Below are 20,488 nucleotides of genomic sequence, written 5' to 3'. Positions count from 1 at the left end.
GGATATGCCCCAGAACACTGAGAGAGGCAAGGGAGGAAATTGCTGGGGCCTTGAGAGAAATCTTTGTATCCTCACTGGCTACAGGGGAGGTCACAGAGGATTGGAGATAGCCAGTGTTGTTGCTTTTTTCCTTTGTACAATGAAGTTGTACAAGACATTGGTAAGGCCACACTTGGAACACTGTGTACAGTTCTGGTCATCCTATTATAGAAAGGATATTATTAAACTCGAAAGAGTGCAGAAAGGATTAACTAGGATGCTACCGGGACTTGATGCATTGAGTTATAAGGAGCGGCTGGATAGACTGGGACTTTTTTCTCTGGAGCGTAGGAGGCTGAGGGGTGATCTTATAGAGGTCTATAAAATAATGAGGGGCACAGATCAGCTAGATAGTCAATATCTTTTCCCAAAGGTAGGGGAGTCTTAAACGAGAGGGCATAGGTTTAAGGTGAGAGGGGAGAGATACAGAAGGGTCCAGAGGGGCAGAGGGTGGTGAGTGTCTGGAATGAGCTGCCAGAGGCAGTAGTAGAGGTGGGTACAATTTTGTCTTTTAAAAAGCATTTAGTTAGTTACATGGGTACGATGGGTATAGAGGGATATGGGCCAAACGCGGGCAATTGGGATTAGCTTAGGGGTTTTAAAAAAAAGGGCGGCATGGACAAGTTGGGCTGAAGGGCCTGTTTCCATGCTGTAAACCTCTATGACTCTATGACAGGTACAGCATGGTTTTAGATACAGAGTGAAGCTTTCTCTACACTGTCACCATCAGACACTCCCAGGACAGGTACAGCACGGGGTTAGATACAGAGTAAAGCTCCCTCTACACTGTCCCCCCATCAAATACTCCCAGGACAGGTACAGCACGGGGTTAGATACAGAGTTAAGCTCCCTCTACACTGTCCCCATCAAACACTCCCAGGACAGGTACAGCACGGGGTTAGATACAGAGTAAAGCTCCCTCTACACTGTCCCCCATCAAACACTCCCAGGACAGGTACAGCACGGGGTTAGATACAGAGTAAAGCTCCCTCTACACTGTCCCCCCATCAAACACTCCCAGGACAGGTACAGCACGGGGTTAGATACAGAGTAAAGCTCCCTCTACACTGTCCCCATCAAACACTCCCAGGACAGGTACAGCACGGGGTTAGATACAGAGTAAAGCTCCCTCTACACTGTCCCCCCATCAAACACTCCCAGGACAGGTACAGCACGGGGTTAGATACAGAGTAAAGCTCCCTCTACACTGTCCCCATCAAACACTCCCAGGACAGGTACAGCACGGGGTTAGATACAGAGTAAAGCTCCCTCTACACTGTCCCCATCAAACACTCCCAGGACAGGTACAGCACGGGGTTAGATACAGAGTAAAGCTCCCTCTACACTGTCCCCATCAAACACTCCCAGGACAGGTACAGCACGGGGTTAGATACAGAGTAAAGCTCCCTCTACACTGTCCCCCATCAAACACTCCCAGGACAGGTACAGCACGGGGTTAGATACAGAGTAAAGCTCCCTCTACACTGTCCCCATCAAACACTCCCAGGACAGGTACAGCACGGGGTTAGATACAGAGTAAAGCTCCCTCTACACTGTCCCCATCAAACACTCCCAGGACAGGTACAGCACGGGGTTAGATACAGAGTAAAGCTCCCTCTACACTGTCCCCATCAAACACTCCCAGGACAGGTACAGCACGGGGTTAGATACAGAGTAAAGCTCCCTCTACACTGTCCCCCCATCAAACACTCCCAGGACAGGTACAGCACGGGGTTAGATACAGAGTAAAGCTCCCTCTACACTGTCCCCATCAAACACTCCCAGGACAGGTACAGCACGGGGTTAGATACAGAGTAAAGCTCCCTCTACACTGTCCCCCCATCAAACACTCCCAGGACAGGTACAGCACGGGGTTAGATACAGAGTAAAGCTCCCTCTACACTGTCCCCCATCAAACACTCCCAGGACAGGTACAGCACGGGGTTAGATACAGAGTAAAGCTCCCTCTACACTGTCCCCATCAAACACTCCCAGGACAGGTACAGCACGGGGTTAGATACAGAGTAAAGCTCCCTCTACACTGTCCCCATCAAACACTCCCAGGACAGGTACAGCACGGAGTTAGATACAGAGTAAAGCTCCCTCTACACTGTCCCCATCAAACACTCCCAGGACAGGTACAGCACGGGGTTAGATACAGAGTAAAGCTCCCTCTACACTGTCCCCATCAAACACTCCCAGGACAGGTACAGCACGGGGTTAGATACAGAGTAAAGCTCCCTCTACACTGTCCCCATCAAACACTCCCAGGTCAGGTACAGCACGGGGTTAGATACAGAGTAAAGCTCCCTCTACACTGTCCCCCATCAAACACTCCCAGGACAGGTACAGCACGGAGTTAGATACAGAGTAAAGCTCCCTCTACACTGTCCCCCATCAAACACTCCCAGGACAGGTACAGCACGGGGTTAGATACAGAGTAAAGCTCCCTGTGCCCTGCCTGTGTTGCCACAGCCGGGGACGTGTGTTAGATACAGTGTTGATGTGACTTTTGCTCTGTTATTCTCTCGAGCTATTTCTGTCGCTGGCTGTTGCGAAATGTCTTCCTGCTGAGTTAAGTGAAACATTGGGTGAATTGTGGAACCTCCGTGACTGGTGCAGCCCATGATCGCTGACCGGGTGGGGTGAATTCGAGACAGAGGGACTGGGAGCTGAACGGGTTCCCCACGCCTCACCCAATGGGTGCACTGTCAGTAGGGTGTGAGTCTGGCCTTGGGCCAACTCACCGAGGGGAACTGGAGTGAGGGGGAACTGGAGTGAAGAGGAACTGGACTGAGGGGGAACTGGACTGAGGGGGAACTGGACTGAGATATAACTGGAATGCAGTGGTACAATGGGTTAGCACTGCTGCCTCACAGTGCCAGGGATCCGGGTTTGATTCCCAGCTTTGGCCACTGTCTGTGCGGAGTCTGCACATTCTCCCCATGTCTGCATGGGTTTCCTCCGGGTGCTCCGGTTTCCTCCCACAGTCCGAAAGGCATGCCGGTTAGGTGCACTGGCCATGTAAATTTCCCCCTAGTGTCCAAAGATGTGCGGGTTAGGTGGATTGGCTGTGAAGATTGCCCCTTAGTGTCCAAAGATGTGCGGGTTAGGGGGATTGGCCATGCTAAATTGCCCCTTAGTCTCCAAAGATGTGCAGGTTAGGTGGATTGGCCATGCTCAATTGCCCCTTAGTGTCCAAAGATGTGCAGGTTAGGTGGATTGGCCATGCTAAATTGCCCCTTAGTGTCCAAAGATGTGCAGGTTAGGTGGATTGGCCATGCTAAATTGCCCCTTAGTGTCCAAAGATGTGCAGGTTAGGTGGATTGGCCATGCTAAATTGCCCCTTAGTGTCCAAAGATGTGTAGGTTAGGTGGATTGGCCATGCTCAATTGCCCCTTAGTGTCCAAAGATGTGCAGGTTAGGTGGATTGGCCATGCTAAATTGCCCCTTAGTGTCCAAAGATGTGCAGGTTAGGTGGATTGGCCATGCTAAATTGCCCCTTAGTGTCCAAAGATGTGTAGGTTAGGTGGATTGGCCATGCTAAATTGCCCCTTAGTGTCCAAAGATGTGCAGGTTAGGTGGATTGGCCATGCTAAATTGCCCCTTAGTGTCCAAAGATGTGTAGGTTAGGTGGATTGGCCATGCTCAATTGCCCCTTAGTGTCCAAAGATGTGCAGGTTAGGGGGATTGGCCATGCTAAATTGCCCCTTAGTGTCCAAAGATGTGCAGGTTAGGTGGATTGGCCATTGTAAGTTGGCACTTCGTGTCAGGGGGATTAGTAGGGAAAGTAAGTGGGGTTACAGGGATAGGGCCTGGGGAAAGTTGTCTATCAGAGAGTTGGCGCCAACCCGATGGGCTGAATGGCCTCCTTCTGCACTGTGTAGAGTCTATAATTGAATGAGGGGAGATTAGGATACCGGGGCCTGAATTCCCAGCCTCAGCCTGTGTGTTCATTGAGGGATTTCCCTCGATCTGTCAATCATACCCACACACAGGAAATGGTCAGCAGCAAAGAGGATTGAGGCTGACACAATCTGGATTGGAAATGTGAGGGTGGAACTTCACAAATCCAGCCCCACAAGCCGACAGAGGAACCTCGGACACCTCCTCGCAACATGAAGCTTGTGATACCCCTGGCTCTCTGTCTCCTCTTCCTCACTGGTAAGCTTACCTGACCAGGGCACCGCATTGCCTGAGGCCATTCAGCCCATCCCCTCCCCACCCTGCTGCTAGCCCACCGCAGCATTCATTGCCCATCCCTCGTTGCCCCCCCCACTTGAGAAGGTGCTGCCATCTTGAAGCCGCTGCAGTCCCCGTGTGTGGTGTAGGTACACCCACGGCGCTGTTAGGGAGGGAGTTCCGGGACCCCAGCCACAGTGAAGGAGCGGCCGGTATATTTCCAAGTCGGGGATGGTGAGTGACTCGGAGCGGGGGAACCTCCAGGTGGTGGGTGTCCCCCAGGTATCTGCTGCCCCACCCTTGTCCTTCCAGATGGTAGAGTTGGTGGGTTTGGAAGGTGCTGCGGAAGGAGCCTTGGCGAGTCGGTGCATCTTGTAGAGGGTACACACGGCTGCCGCTGTGCGTGGGTGGTGGAGGGAGTGAGTGTTTGTGGTTAGCGTGTCGATCGAGCTGCTTTGTCCTGGATGGTGTCGAGCTTCTCGAATCTTGTTGGGAGCCTCACTCTTCCAGGCGAGTGGAGAGTGTTCCATCACACTCCTGACTTGTGTCCTTGTAGATGGTGGACAGGCTTTGGGGAGTCAGGAGGTGGGTTACTCTCTGCGGGATTCCCAGCCTCTGACCTGCTCTGGGAGCCCCAGTGTTTATATGGCTGGGTCCCAGTTCTGGTCAATGGTGACCCCCAGGATGTTGATCGTGGGGACGGGGGAGATTCAGTTCTGGTCAATGGTGAATCCCAGGATGTTGATCGTGGGGACGGGGGAGATTCAGTTCTGATCAATGCCATTGAATGTCAAGGGGGAGATGGTTAGATCCTCTCTTTTGATTTGATTTATTATTGTCAGATGTATTAACAAACAGTGAAAAGTATTGTTTCTTGCGCGCTATACTGACAAAGCATACCGTTCATAGAGAAGGAAAGGAGAGGGTGCAGAATGTAGTGTTACAGTCACAGCTAGGGTGTAGAGAAAGATCAACTTAATGCGAGGTAAGTCCATTCAAAAGTCTGACAGCAGCAGGGAAGAAGCTGTTCTTGAGTCGGTCGGTACGTGACCTCAGACTTTTGTATCTTTTTCCCCGACGGAAGAAGGTGGAAGAGAGAATGTCCGGGGTTCGTGGGGTGGGGGGGGGGGGGGGGAGGGGGGGGGGGTGCTTGATTTTGCTGGCTTGTTGGAGGTAGTCATTGCCTGGGTGCTTGTGTGGCGTGAGCCTGGATATTGTCCAGATCTTGCTGGGTTTGGACACGGGGCTGCTTCAGTGTGTGAGGGGTGGCGAATGGTGCTGAACATTGTGCAGTCACCGGCAAACATCCCCACTCCTGACCTTCCGATGGAAGAGACACCACGCAGCCCACTCGATTGGCAACCCCCGGGGTCCACCTTCAGTGTCCACACCCCACCCTCCCTGGCACCGAGAGCAGTACGGCCCCACTCCCCCCCACCCCCCCAACACACAGGTCTTTGCTGGAGCTCAGGCAACACCCCGCGGAATACAAACCACAAACCCCAAACCGAACAGAAAACGAAACAGAAAGGGAGAGAGTGCAGGAAGCAACAACCTCAGTCGCGAGCCACGAGGGGTGGGAATAGATTAGTCAGGGATGTGACCCAATGGTTCAAAATTAGCACACTGCTTTTTTCAACTGAATACATGCACGCAGCGATAGTCGGGGGGGTCTGGTATCGAACCTGGGGTGGAACTGGGCAACTTTCACCCCCATTCACGGGTGGCACGGTGGTTAGCACAGCTGCCTCACAGCGCCAGGGACCCGGGTTCAATTCCCGGCGCGGGTCACTGTCTGTGTGGAGTCTGCACGTTCTCCCCGTGTCTGCGTGGGTTTCCTCCGGATGCTCCGGTTTCCTCCCACAGTCCAAAGATGTGTGGGTTAGGTGGATTGGCCATGCTAAATTGTCCCTTAGTGTCCAAAGATGCGTAAGTTAGGTGGATTGGCCATGCTAAATTGCCCCTTAGTGTCCAAAGATGCGTAAGTTAGGTGTATTAGATGGAGTTTATTGTGGATAAGTGCGAGGTTGTGCATTTTGGTCGGAAAAATGGGAAGGTGACTTATTATCGAAATGGGAAGAGACTTTGGGGTGCCCCGGTGCAGAGGGATCTGGGTGTCTTTGTCCATGAGTGACAGAAAACTAGCAGCAGGTACAGCAGATAATAAAGAAAGTGACTGGAATGTTAGCATTTATAGCTAAAGGAATAGAATATATAGGTGAGGAAGTATTGTTACAACTATACAAGGCATTGGTGAGGCCGCACCTGGAGTATTGTGCACAGTTTTGGAGGAGGTTCAGATCAGAGTTCAGAGGAGGTTCACTGGATTGCAAAAATATTTAAGAAAGCCCCACCAACACCTCTACTTTCTCAGGAGACTAAGGAAATTTGGCATGTCAGCTACGACTCTCACCAACTTTTACAGATGCCCCATAGAAAGCATTCTTTCTGGTTGTATCACAGCTCGGTCTGGGGCTCCTGCTCTGCCCAAGACCGCAAGGAACTACAAAAGGGTCGTGAATGTAGCCCAATCCAACACACAAACCCAGCCTCCCATCCATTGACTCTGTCTACACTTCCCGCTGCCTCGGGGAAAAGCAGCCGGCATAATTAAGGACCCCCCCCATGCACCCCGGACATTCTCTCTTCCACCTTCTTCCGTCGGGAAAAAGATACAAAAGTCTGAGGTCACGGACCGACCGACTCAAGAACAGCTTCTTCCCTGCTGCTGTCAGACTTTTGAATGGACCGACCTCGCATTAAGTTGATCTTTCTCTGCACCCTAGCTGTGACTGTAACTCCCTCCAATCTCCCTCGCACCCCCCGACCTATGGGCCAAACGCAGACAATTGGGACTAGAAAAGGAGTAGCATGGACAAGTTGGGCCGAAGGGCCTGTTTCCATGCTCTATGACTGTGTATGACTCTGTGTTGAGGATTCATGCTTTCTCTCTCTCTCTCTCTCACTCTCTCTTTCTCTCTCTCTCTGTCTCTCTCTCTGTCTCTCTCTCTCTCTCTGTCTGTCTCTCTCTCTCTCTCTCTCTGTGTCTCTCTCTCTGTCCCTCTGTCCCACTCTCTCTGTCTCTCTCTCTCTCTGTCTCTCTGTTTCTCTCTCCCTCTGTCCCATTCTCTCTCTCTCTCACTCTCTCTTTCTCTCACTCTCTGTCTCTCTCTCTCATTCTCTTTCTCTCTCTCTCTCTCTGTCTCTCTCTCTGTCCCTCTCTCTGTCTCTCTCTCTGTCTCTCTGTCTCTCTCTCTCTCTCTCGTTCTCTTTCTCCCTCTCTCTCTCTCTCTCTGTCTCTCTCTCTCTCTGGCTCTCTGTCTCTCTCTGTCCCTCTGTCCCTCTCTCTCTCTCCCTGTCTCTCTTTCACTCTGTCTCTCTCTCTCTCTCTCTCTCTGTCTCTCTCTCTCTCTGTCTCTCTCTCTCTCTGTCTCTCTCTATCTGTCCCTCTCTCTCTCTCCCTGTCTCTCTTTCACTCTGTCTCTCTCTCTCTCTCTCTGTCTCTCTCTCTCTCTCTCTGTCTCTCTCTCTCTGTCACTCTCTCTCTGTCTCTCTCTCTCTGTCTCTGTCTCTGTCTCTCTCTCTGTCTCTCTCTCTGTCTCTCTCTCCCTCTGTGTCTCTCTCTGTCCCTCTGTCCCTCTCTCTCTCTCTGTCTCTCTCTCTCTCTCTGTCACTCTTTCTCTCTCTCTCTGTCTCTCTCTGTCCCTCTGTCCCTCTCTCTCTCTCTCACTCTCTCTTTCTCTCTGTCTCTCTCTTTCTCTCTCTCTGTCTCTCTCTGTCACTCTCTCTCTCTCTCTGTCTCTCTCTCTTTCTCTCGCTTTCTCTCTCTCTCTCTCTTTCTCTCTCCGTCTCTCTCTCTCCCCCTCTCTCTGTCTCTCTCTCTCTCTGTCTCTCTCTCTCTCTGTCTCTCTCTCTCTCTGTCTCTCTCTCTCACTCTCTGTCTCTCTCTGTCTCTGTCTCTCTCTGTCTCTGTCTCTCTCTCTGTCTCTCTCTGTGTCTCTCTCTATGTCTCTGTCTCTCTCTCTCTGTGTCTCTCTCTCTGTGTCTCTCTCTCTGTATCTCTCTCTCACTCTCTCTCTGTCTCTCTCTCTCTGTCACTCTCTGTCTCTCTCTCTGTCTCTCTTTCACTCTGTCTCTCTCTGTCTCTCTCTCTGTCTCTCTCTCTCTCTCTGTCTCTCTCACTCTCTCTCTCTGTCTGTCTCTCTCTCTCTCTCTCTCTGTCTCTCTCTCTCTCTGTCACTCTCTCTCTCTCTCTCTCTGTCTCTCTTTCACTCTGTCTCTCTCTGTCTCTCTCTCTGTCTCTCTCTCTCTCTCTCTGTCTCTCTCTCTCTCTCTCTGTCTCTCTCTCTGTCTGTCTCTGTGTCTCTCTCTCTGTCTCTCTCTCTGTCCCTCTCTCTCTCTCTCTGTCTCTGTCCCGCTCTCTCTCTCTCTCTGTCTCTCTCTCTCTCTCTGTCTCTCTCTCTGTCCCTCTCTCTCTCTCTCTGTCTCTCTCTCTCTCTGTTTCCAGGCCTCGTATCCACTGGTGGGAATTTCCGATTCTCATCCACGGTAATGAATGTCATGGAGGGCGAGGCGGTGACGATGGAATGTCGGTTCTCTCGCAAGACGGATGACCGCTTTTTGATCTGGGGTTACGTTGTACCTGGTACTGGGGTAATCAAACAGCTTCTCCATTGGAAACCACAGTCAGAGGTCCCCACCTACGTCACCCAGGACGCCCACCGCTACGTGGCAGTCAAGAACTTTGCCCGTAAGCTCATGACCCTGCAAATTGCCAACGCTACCAAGCAAGATTCCACACGGTACTTCTGTCAATTAACTGACAACGAGGTACATGACAACAGGACGGATTTCTGTGGTTGTGGATCTACCCTCAACGTCCAGTCCGGTAAGGCAGCATCCGGGCTCACCGCGTTGAAGGTAGACAATTGAGGCACTGATGTCCGAGAACCCCGACAGTGCAGAAGGAGGCCATTCGGCCCATCGAGTCTGCACCGATCACAATCCCAACCAGCCTCTTTCACCGTAGCCCAATTTATTTACCCCAGTTAGTTCCCCTGGCACTAAGGGGCAATTTATCATGGCCAATCCACCCTAACCAGCACATCTCTGGACACTAAGGGACAATTTAGCATGGCCAATCCACCTAACCTACACATCTTTGGACACTAAGGGACAATTTAGCATGGCCAGTCCACCCTAACCTACACATCTTTGGACACTAAGGGACAATTTAGCATGGCCAATCCCCTAACTTACACATCTTTGGACACTAAGGGACAATTTAGCATGGCCAATCCATCTAACCCGCACATCTTTGGACACTAAGGGACAATTTAGCATGGCCAATCCCCCTAACCTACACATCTTTGGACACTAAGGGACAATTTAGCATGGCCAATCCCCTAACCTACACATCTTTGGACACTAAGGGACAATTTAGCATGGCCAATCCACCTAACCTACACATCTTTGGACACTAAGGGACAATTTAGCATGGCCAATCCCCTAACTTACACATCTTTGGACACTAAGGGACAATTTAGCATGGCCAATCCATCTAACCCGTACATCTTTGGACACTAAGGGACAATTTAGCATGGCCAATCCCCTAACCTACACATCTTTGGACACTAAGGGACAATTTAGCATGGCCAATCCACCTAACCTACACGTCTTTGGACACTAAGGGGCAATTTAGCATGGCCAATCTACCTAACCTACACATCTTTGGACACTAAGGGGCAATTTAGCATGGCCAATCCACCTAATCTGCAGATCTTTGGACACTAAGGGACAATTTAGCATGGCCAATCCACCTAACCTACACATCTTTGGACACTAAGGGACAATTTAGCATGGCCAATCCACCCTAACCTACACATCTTTGGACACTAAGGGACAATTTAGCATGGCCAATCCCCTAACTTACACACCTTTGGACACTAAGGGACAATTTAGCATGGCCAATCCATCTAACCCGCACATCTTTGGACACTAAGGGACAATTTAGCATGGCCAATCCCCCTAACCTACACATCTTTGGACACTAAGGGACAATTTAGCATGGCCAATCCACCTAACCTACACATCTTTGGACACTAAGGGACAATTTAGCATGGCCAATCCACCTAACCTACACATCTTTGGACACTAAGGGACAATTTAGCATGGCCAATCCACCTAACCTGCACATCTTTGGACATTAGGGACAATTTAGCATGGCCAATCCACCTAACCTGCACATCTTTGGACACTAAGGGGCAATTTAGCATGGCCAATCCACCTAACCTACACGTCTTTGGACACTAAGGGGCAATTTAGCATGGCCAATCTACCTAACCTGCATATCTTTGGACACTAAGGGGCAATTTAGCATGGCCTATCCATCTAACCCGCACATCTTTGGACAGTAATGGACAATTTAGCATGGCCAATCCACCTAACCCGCACATCTTTCGGACTGTGGGAGGAAACCGGAGCACCCGGAGGAAACCCACGCAGACACGGGGGGAACGTGCAGACTCCACACATACAGTGACCCAAGCCGGGAATCGAACCCAGGTCCCTGATGCTGTGAGGCAGCAGCGCTAACGCACTGCGTCACTATGCTGTGCCCTCTGAACTCAGGGTCACTGAGGTCAGGGAATGACCTCTCGATTCAGGGTCACTCAGGTTAAGGAATACAAAATTCTAACAGGGTTAGACAGGGTGGATTCAGAAAGAATGTTCCCGATGGTGGGAGATCCAGAACTAGGGGTCACAGTTTGAGGATGAGGGGTAAACCTTTTCGAACTGTGTACAGTTCTGGTTACCCTATTATAAAAAGGATATTACTAAACTAGAAAGAGTGCAGAAGAGATTTACTAGGATGCTACCGGGACTTGATGGATTGAGTTATAAGAAGAGGCTGAATAGACTGGGACTTTTTTCTCTGGAGCGTAGGAGGCTGAGGGGTGATCTTATAGAGGTCTATAAAATAATGAGGGGCACAGATCAGCTAGATAGTCAACATCTTTTCCCAAAGGTAGGGGAGTCTAAAACTAGGGGGCATAGGTTTAAGGTGAGAGGGGAGAGATACAAAAGGGTCCAGAGGGGCAATTTTTTCACACAGAGGGTGGTGAGTGTCTGGAACGAGCTGCCAGAGGCAGTAGTAGAGGCCGGTACAATTTTGACTTTTAAAAAGCGTTTAGATAGTTACATGGGTACGATGGGTATAGAGGGATATGGGCCAAACGCAGGCAATTGGGGCTAGCTTAGGGGTTTTTTAAAAAAGGGACGGCATGGACAAGTTGGGCCGAAGGGCCTGTTTCCATGCTGTGAACCTCGATGACTCTATGACTCCGAGTCACTGAAGTCAGGGAATACAAAATTTTAACAGGATTAAACCGGGTAGATTCAGGAAGAATGTTCCCGATGGCGGGGCAGTCCAGACCTAGGGGTCAGAGTTTGAGGATAAAGAGAGGTGAGGAGAAGTTTCTTCACCCAGAGGGTGGCGAATGTGTGGAATTCACTCCCACAGACAGTCTTTGAGGCCAAAACGTTGTGTGATTTCAGGAAGAAATTAGATATCGCTCTTGGGACTAAAGGGATCGAGTGATATGGGGGAAAGGGGGGATCAGGATGTTGAATTCGATGATCAGCCATGATCATAATGAATGATGGAGCAGGCTGGAAGACCGAATGGCTTCCTACGTTTCTATAACCTCTCGATTCAGGGTCACTGAGGTCAGAGTTTGACCTCACGATTCAGGATCAGACTGTGGCGAGTGAGTGAACTAATTAGCTATGAGGAGAGGTTGGAGAAACTTGGTTTGTTCTCACTGGAGCGACGGAGGTTGAGGGGCGACCTGATAGAAGTCTACAAGATTATGAGGGGCATGGACAGAGTGGATAGTCAGAAGCTTTTTCCCAGGGTGGAAGAGTCAATTACTCGGGGGCACAGGTTTAAGGTGCGAGGGGGCAAGGTTTAAAGGAGATGTACGAGGCAGATTTTTTACACAGAGGGTGGTGGGTGCCTGGAACTCGCTGCCGGGGGAGGGAGTGGAAGCGGATACGGTAGTGAGTTTTAAGGGGCATCTTGACAAGTACATGAATAGGATGGGAATAGAGGGATACGGTCCCCGGAAGGGTAGGGGGTTTTAGTTCAGTCGGGGCAGCATGGTCGGTGCAGGCTTGGAGGGGCCGAAGGGCCTGTTCCTGTGCTGTAATTTTCTTTGTTCTTTGTTCTTTGGCCGCTTTATTCAGTGTCACTGAGGTCAAAGAACAAAGAACAAAGAACAGTACAGCACAGGAAACAGGCCCTTCGGCCCTCCAAGCCTGTGCCGCTCCTTGGTCCAACTGGACCAATCGTTTGTATCCCTCCATTCCCAGGCTGCTCATGTGACGATCCAGGTAAGTCTTAAACGATGTCAGCGTGCCTGCCTCCACCACCCTACTTGGCAGCGCATTCCAGGCCCCCACCACCCTCTGTGTAAAAAAACATCCCTCTGATATCTGAGTTATACTTCGCCCCTCTCACCTTGAGCCCGTGACCCCTCGTGATCGTCACCTCCGACCTGGGAAAAAGCTTCCCACCGTTCACCCTATCTATACTCTTCATAATCTTGTACAAAGTTAGAACTCTTGATTCATAAGACCATAAGACATAGGAGCAGAATGAGGCCACTCGGCCCATCGTGTCTGCTCCGCCATTCAATCATGGCTGATATTTTTCTCATCCCCATTCTCCTGCCTTTTCCCCATAACCCCTGATCCCCTTATTAATCAAGAACCTATCTATCTCTGTCTTAAAGACACTCAATGACCCGGCCTCCACAGCCTTCTGCGGCAAAGACTTCCACAGATTCACCACTCTCTGGCTGAAGAAATTCCTCCACATCTCTGTTTTAAAGGATCGTCCCTTTAGCCTGAGGTTGTGCCCTCTGGTTCTAGTTTTTCCTACTGGTGGAAACATCCTCTCCACATCCACTCTACCAAGGCCTCGCAGTATCCTGTAAGTTTCAATAAGATCCCCCCCCCTCATCCTTCTAAACTCCAACGAGTACAGACCCAGAGTCCTCAACCGTTCCTCATACGACAAGCTCTTCATTCCAGGGATCATTCTTGTGAACCTCCTCTGGACCCTTTCCAAGGCCCAGCACATCCTTCCTTAGATACGGGGCCCAAAACTGCTCACAATTCTCCAAATGGGGTCTGACCAGAGCCTTATACAGCCTCAGAAGTCCATCCCTGCTCTTGTATTCTAGCCCTCTCGACATGAATGCTAACATTGCATTTGCCTTCCTAACTGCCGACTGAACCTACGCGTTAACCTTAGGAGAATCTTGAACAATGACTCCCAAGTCCCTTTGTGTTCCTGATTTCCGAAGCATTTCCCCATTTAGAAAATAGTCTCTGCCTCCGTTCCTCCTTCCAAAGTGCGAAACCTCACACTTTTCCACATTGATCCAGGGTCAGACTATGGTCAGTGGCTGTCAGTTCAGGGTCTGGGTCACCCTGTCCCGTGGTTTGACCTCTCTCCGTTCTGTCGACAGTGCCTCCGTCCTCCCCTCCCTCGGTGTATCTCCAATACCCGTCCCCGGGGGAGATCTCGGACCAGGGTTCCGCCCGTCTGCTCTGCCTGCTGACTGGATTCTACCCGCCCGGGGTCAGCATCGCCTGGTACGTGGACGGCGCGGAGGTGTCCTCGGGAATCAGCCAGCGACCTCTGTCCAGAGACCCCGAGGACCGTTACAGCACCGTCAGCCAATTAGAGATCAGCAGCCAGGATTGGGCGAGAGTGGACTTGTACCAATGTGTGGTTTCCCATTCCGAACTGAGCCAGCCAATCGTGAAAGAGATCAGGACGAGAGGTGAGTGCCTGGATTGCCAGTGGGAGGGAGAGGGATGTGGGCATTGACCATGTGACTAAGTGTGGTTACAATAAAGAGTTTTATCCCCTTCACTTCCCTTCGTAATCTGCTGCAGTTATTCAGGAATTTGTCATCTATTCTGAATTAACGTCGAGAGGTTTATTAATATAAAGGCCTGACACTTGCTTTAAGTGAATAATTAGCAAGGTATTTTATATAAATATAAAGGAGGCATAGATCGGGTGGACTCTCAGAGGCTTTTTCCCAGGGTGGAAATGTCTGCTACGAGAGGACACAGGTTTAAGGTGCTGGGGTGTAGGTACAGGGGAAATGTTAGGGGGAAGTTTTTCACACAGAGGGTGGTGGGCGAGTGGAATCGGCTGCCGTCAGTGGTGGTGGAGGCAAACTCAATAGGGTCTTTTAAGAGACTCCTGGATGAGTACATGGAGCGTAATAGGATGGAGGGTTATAGGTAGGCCTGAAAGGTAGGGATATGTTCGGCACAACTTGTGGGGCCGAAGGGCCTGTTTTGTGCTGTAGTTTTTCTATGTTTCTAACCAGGAACTGGGGTCCGGGTCCATAGGACTCTAAAATCGGCCCCGCAGGTGGAGGAGGTGGTTAAGAGGGCGTATGGTGTGCTGGCCTTTATCAATCGAGGGATTGAGTTTAGGAGTCCGGGGATAATGATGCAGCTATATAAGACCCTCGTCAGACCCCACTTGGAGTACTGTGCTCAGTTCTGGTCGCCTCATTACAGGAAGGATGTGGAAATGATTGAAAGGGTGCAGAGGAGATTTACAAGGATGTTGCCTGGATTGAGTGGCATGCCTTATGAGGATAGGCTGAGGGAGCTCGGTCTTTTCTCCTTGGAGAGACGTAGGATGAGAGGAGACCGAATAGAGGTATATAAGCTGTTGAGAGGTATAGATCGGGTGGACTCTCAGAGGCTTTTTCCCAGGGTGGAAATGGCTGCTACGAGAGGACACAGGTTTAAGGTGCTGGGGGGGTAGGTACAGGGGAGATGTTAGGGGTAAGTGTTTCACACAGAGGGTGGTGGGCGAGTGGAATCGGCTGCCGTCAGTGGTGGTGGAGGCAAACCCGATAGGGTCTTTTAAGAGATTCCTGGATGAGTACATGGGACTTAATAGGATGGAGGGTTATTGGTAGGCCTAGAAGGTAGGGATATGTTCGGCACAACTTGTGGGGCCGAAGGGCCTGTTTTGTGCTGTAGATTTTCTATGTTTCTATGTTTAACTAAACAAGTAACACATTAACTAAGGCACAGTTCGACTGAATAATACAAGGGATATTCATTCCCAAAACAGTAATGCCAGAATATTTCACAGAAATTCTCCCTCAGTGTAACCCGAACAGGCGCCGGAGTGTGGCGACTAGGGGCTTTCACAGTAACTTCATTGCAGTGTTAATGTCAGCTTAACTTGTGACTAATTAATAGTCTTTAAACTTTACTTCAAAAAAATTTATACAACCAGGCTTGATGGAATTCGGAAGCTTTAGGAGTTCTTGTGTAGTTGTCCGCTGTCTGTAAGGCCCTTCAGAACAAAGAAAATTCCAGCACAGGAACAGGCCCTTCGGCCCCTCCAAGCCTGCACCGACCATGCTGCCCCCGACTGAACTAAAACCCCCTACCCTTCCGGGGACCGTATCCCTCTATTCCCATCCTATTCATGGATTTGTCAAGACGCCCCTTAAAACTCACTACCGTATCCGCTTCCACTCCCTCCCCCGGCAGCGAGTTCCAGGCACCCACCACCCTCTGTGTAAAAAATCTGCCTCGTACATCTCCTTTAAACCTTGCCCCCTCGCACCTTAAACCTGTGCCCCCCTAGTAATTGTCTCTTCCACCCTGGGGGAAAAAGCTTCTGACTATCCACTCTGTCCATGCCCCTCATAATCTTGTAGACTTCTATCAGGTCTCCCCTCAACCTCCGTCGCTCCAGTGAGAACAAACCAAGTTTCTCCAACCTCTCCTCATAGCTAATGCCCTCCATACCAGGCAACATCCTGGTAAATCTTTTCTTGTACCCTCTCCAAAGCCTCCACATCCTTCTGGTAGTGTGGCGACCAGAATTGAACACTGTATTCCAAGTGCGGCCTAACTAAGGTTCCACAAATCTGCAACGTGACTCAGTATCCTCCTGCCAGAGAGCTGGATAATCCTCTGAAGGGATATTTAAACTGGCAGGGGGTGGAGAGCTGCTCTGGAGGTGAATGCTGGCTTTCGACTGGCTGCCCTGGCCTCTGGGGATGTTCTCAAGATGTTCCTCTGATGGGCTCTTACTCTGTCCTTTTATAGCTGCCATGACCTCACAGTTTTATTACACCACGATTGGCTTGATGCTGACAACACTATCAGATTGGGGGAAGTCATCGAGTCATAGAGGGTTTACAGCATGGAAACAGGCCCTTCGGCCCAACTTGTCCATGCTGCCCTTTTTTTCAAACCCTCAGCTCGTCCCAATTGCCCGCGTTTGCCCCATATCCCTCTGTACCCATCGTACCCATGTAACTGTCTAAACACTTTTTAAAAGACAAAATTGTACCCGCCTCTACTACTGCCTCTGGTAGCTCGTTCCAGACACTCACCACCCTCTGTGTGAACAAAATTGCCCCTCTGGACCCTTTTGTATCTCTCCCCTCTCACCTTAAACCTATGCCCTCTAGTTTTAGACTCCCCTACCTTTGGGAAAAGACATTGACGATCTAGCTGATCTGTGCCCCCTCATTATTTTATAGACCTCTATAAGGTCTATAAATAACTAGCTGAAGGTCTGTGTGGAGTTTGCACATTCTCCTCGTGTTTGCGTGGGTTTCCTCCGGGTGCTCCGGTTTCCTCCCACAGTCCAAAGATGTGCGGGTTAGGTTGATTGGCCAGGTTAAAATTGCCCCTGAGATGCGTAGGTTAGAGGGATTAGCGGGTAAATATGTGGGGGTAGGGCCTGGTGGGATTGTGGTCGGTGCAGACTCGATGGGCCGAATGGCCTCCTTCTGCACTGTAGGGTTTCTATGATTCTATGATTTCTAAGGTCACCCCTCAGCCTCCGACGCTCCAGAGAAAAAAGTCCCAGTCTATCCAGCCTCTCCTTATAACTCAAACCATCAAGTCCCGGGAGCATCCTAGTAAATCTCTTCTGCACTCTTTCTAGTTTAATAATATCCTTTCTATAACAGGATAGATTATAGAGTCATAGAGGTTTACAGCATGGAAACAGGCCCTTCGGTCCAACTTGTCCATGCCGCCCTTTTTTTTAAAAACCCCTAAGCTAATCCCAATTGCCCGCGTTTGCCCCATATCCCTCTATACCCATATTATTATACAATATAATATTGTAATATATTCTGTAATAATATAATAGTGTATTGAGATGGAAAGAAAACTGGTTGGCAGAGAGGAAACAAGGAGTAGGAATTAATGGGTGCTTTTCAAATTGACAGGCAGTAACTAGTGGGGTGCCACAGGGATTGGTGCTGGGACCCCAGCTATTCACAATATATATTAATGATTTGGATGAGGCAACAGAATGTCACATCTCAAAGTTTGCAGATAATACAAAGTTGGGTGGGAGGGTGAACTGTGACGCGGATGCAGAGATCCTTCAGCATGATCTGGACAGGTTGGGTGAGTGGGAAAATCAGTGGCAGATGCAGTATAATTTGGATAAGTGTGAGGTTATTCACTTTGGAAGCAAAAACAAGGCAGCGGATTACTACCTGAGTGGCTGCAAATTGGGAGAGGGGAGTGTGCAGAGGGACCTGGGTGTCCTTGTGCACCAGTCACTGAGGGTAAGCATGCAGGGGCAGCAGGCGGTAAAGAAGGCGAATGGTATGTTGGCCTTCATTGCGAGAGGTTTCCAGTACAGGGATGTGTTGTTGCGATTATACAGGGCCTTGGTGAGGCCACACCCAGAGTATTGTGTGCAGTTTTGGTCTCCTTTCCTGAGGAAGGATGTTCTTGCTCTCGAGGGAGTTGCAGCGAAGGTTTCCCAGGCTGATCCCGGGGACGGTGGGACTGATGTACGAGGAGAGATTGACCACGTTAGGATTGTTTTCACTGGAGTTCAGACGAATGAGGGGGGAATCTCACAGAGACTTATCAAATTCTAACAGGACTGGACAGGGTAGATGCGGGGAGGATGTTCCCGATGGTGGGGGGAGTCCAGAACCAGGGGATTGGGGGCGGGGTTTGGGGATTGGGGGCGGGGTTTGGAGATTGGGGGCGGGGTTTGGGGATTGGGGGCGGGGTTTGGTAACGGGACTGGACAGGGTAGATGCAGGGAGGATGTTCCCGATGGTGGGGGGAGTCCAGAACCAGGGGATTGGGGGCGGGGTTTGGGGATTGGGGGCGAGGTTTGGGGATTGGGGGCGGGGTTTGGGGATTGGGGCGGGGTTTGGTAACGGGACTAGACAGGGTAGATGCAGGGAGGATGTTCCCGATGGTGGGGGGAGTCCAGAACCAGGGGATTGGGGGCGGGGTTTGGGATTGGGGGTGGGGTTTGGGGATTGGGGGCAGGGTTTGGGGATTGGGGGTGGGGTTTGGGATTGGGGGCGGGGTTTGGGGATTGGGGGTGGGGTTTGGGGATTGGGGCGGGGTTTGGGGATTGGGGGCGGGGTTTGGGGATTGGGGGCGGGGTTGGGGATTGGGGGCGGGGTTTGGGGATTGGGGGCGGGGTTGGGGATTAGGGGCGGGGTTTGGGATTGGGGGCGGGGTTTGGGGATTGGGGGCGGGGTTTGGGGATTGGGGCGGGGTTTGGGGATTGGGGCAGGGTTTGGGGATTGGGGGTGGGGTTTGGGGATTGGGGGTGGGGTTTGGGGATTGGGGGCGGGGTTTGGGGATTGGGGGCAGGGTTTGGGGATTGGGGCGGGGTTTGGGGATTGGGGCCAGGGTTTGGGATTGGGGCGGTGTTTGGGGTTGGGGGCGGAGTTTGGGGATTGGGGGCGGGGTTTGGGGATTGGGGGCGGGGTTTGGGGATTGGGGCGGGGTTTGGGGTTGGGGGCGGGGTTTGAGGATTGGGGGCGGGGTTTGGGGATTGGGGGCGGGGTTTGGTAACGGGACGAGACAGGGTAGATACAGGGAGGATGTTCCCGATGTTGGGGGGAGTCCAGAACCAGGGGATCACAGTCTGAGGATTCGGGGTAGACCATTTAGGATGGAGGTGAGGAAACATTTCTTCACCCAGAGAGCGGTGAGTCTGTGGAATTCATTACCACAGGAAGTAGGGTTTTTTTTATTCATTCGTGGGACATGGGCGTTGCTGGCTGGTCAGCATTTATTGCCCATCCCTAGTTGCCCCTTGAGAAGGTGGGGGTGAGCTGCCTTCTTGAATCGCTGCAGTCCATGTTCTGTGGTTTGGGGAGGAGGGAATTCCAGGATTTTGACCCAGCGACTGCGAAGGAACAGCCGATATATTTCCAAGTCAGGATGGTGAGTGGTTTGGAGGGGAACTTGCAGGTGGTGGTGTTCCCATGTATCTGCTGGCCTTGTCCTTCCAGATGGAAGTGATCGTGGGTTTGGAAGGTGCTGTCTAAGGATCTTTGGTGAGTTGCCGCAGTGCATCTTGTAGATGGTACACACTGCTGCTACTGAGCGTGGGTGGTGGAGGGACTGGATGTTTGTAGATATAGTGCCAATCAAGGGGGCTGCTTTGTCCTGGATGGTGTTGAGCTTCTCGAGTGTTGTTGGGAGCTGCACCCATCCAGGCGAGTGGAGAGTATTCCATCACACTCCTGCCTTGTGCCTTGTTGATGGTGGACAGGCTTTGGGGAGTCAGGAGGTGAGTTACTCGCCGCAGTATTCCTAGCCTCTGACCCGCTCTTGTAGCCACTGTGTTTATGTGGTGAGTCCAGTTGAGTTTCTGGTCAATGATAACCCCAAGGATGTTGACAGTGGGGGATTCAATGATGGGAACACCATGGAATGTTAAAGGGTGTCATCGAGTCATCGAGTCATAGAGGTTTACAGCACGGAAACAGGCCCTTCGGCCCAACTTGTCCATGCCGCCCTTTTTTTTTAAACCCCTAACCTAGTCCCAATTGCCCCCGTTTGGTCCATATCCCTCTATACCCATCTTACCCATGTAACTATCTAAACGCTTTCTAAAAGACAAAATTGTACCCGCCTCTATAACTGCCTCTGGCAGCTCGTTCCAGACACTCACCACCCTCTGTGTGAAAACATTGCCCCTCTGGACACTTTTAGGTGGTGGTTGGAGTGTCTCTTATTGGTGATGGTTATTCCCTGGCACGCTCCCAAAACATTGAATATATTAAGAGGCAGCTGGATCGAGCACTTGGGGCGAACGGGATCAGAGGTTATGGGGAGAAAGCAGGATTAGGCGATTGAGTTGGATGATCAGCCATGGTGGTGATGAATGGGGGAGCAGGCTCGAAGGGCC

At 51.0% G+C, this 20,488-nt stretch overlaps 1 gene segment (V, D, J or C); it reads left to right on the top strand.

Annotated features, from left to right (window-relative positions):
- Positions 1-4,131: 4,131 nt before the first annotated feature.
- Positions 4,132-20,488, top strand: part of LOC144487654 (Ig mu chain C region secreted form-like) — a 68,194-nt gene continuing 51,837 nt past the window's right edge. Inside the window, 3 exon segments of the C gene segment in view lie at positions 4,132-4,203; positions 8,729-9,109; positions 13,758-14,075. Of these exon segments, the coding sequence occupies positions 4,158-4,203; positions 8,729-9,109; positions 13,758-14,075 (745 nt within the window).

Source organism: Mustelus asterias, unplaced genomic scaffold (assembly GCF_964213995.1).
Source record: "Mustelus asterias unplaced genomic scaffold, sMusAst1.hap1.1 HAP1_SCAFFOLD_951, whole genome shotgun sequence".
Taxonomy (NCBI): domain Eukaryota; kingdom Metazoa; phylum Chordata; class Chondrichthyes; order Carcharhiniformes; family Triakidae; genus Mustelus; species Mustelus asterias.
The sequence above is the reverse complement of the archived record's forward strand: the minus strand, read 5'-3'. Positions and strand labels throughout refer to the sequence as shown.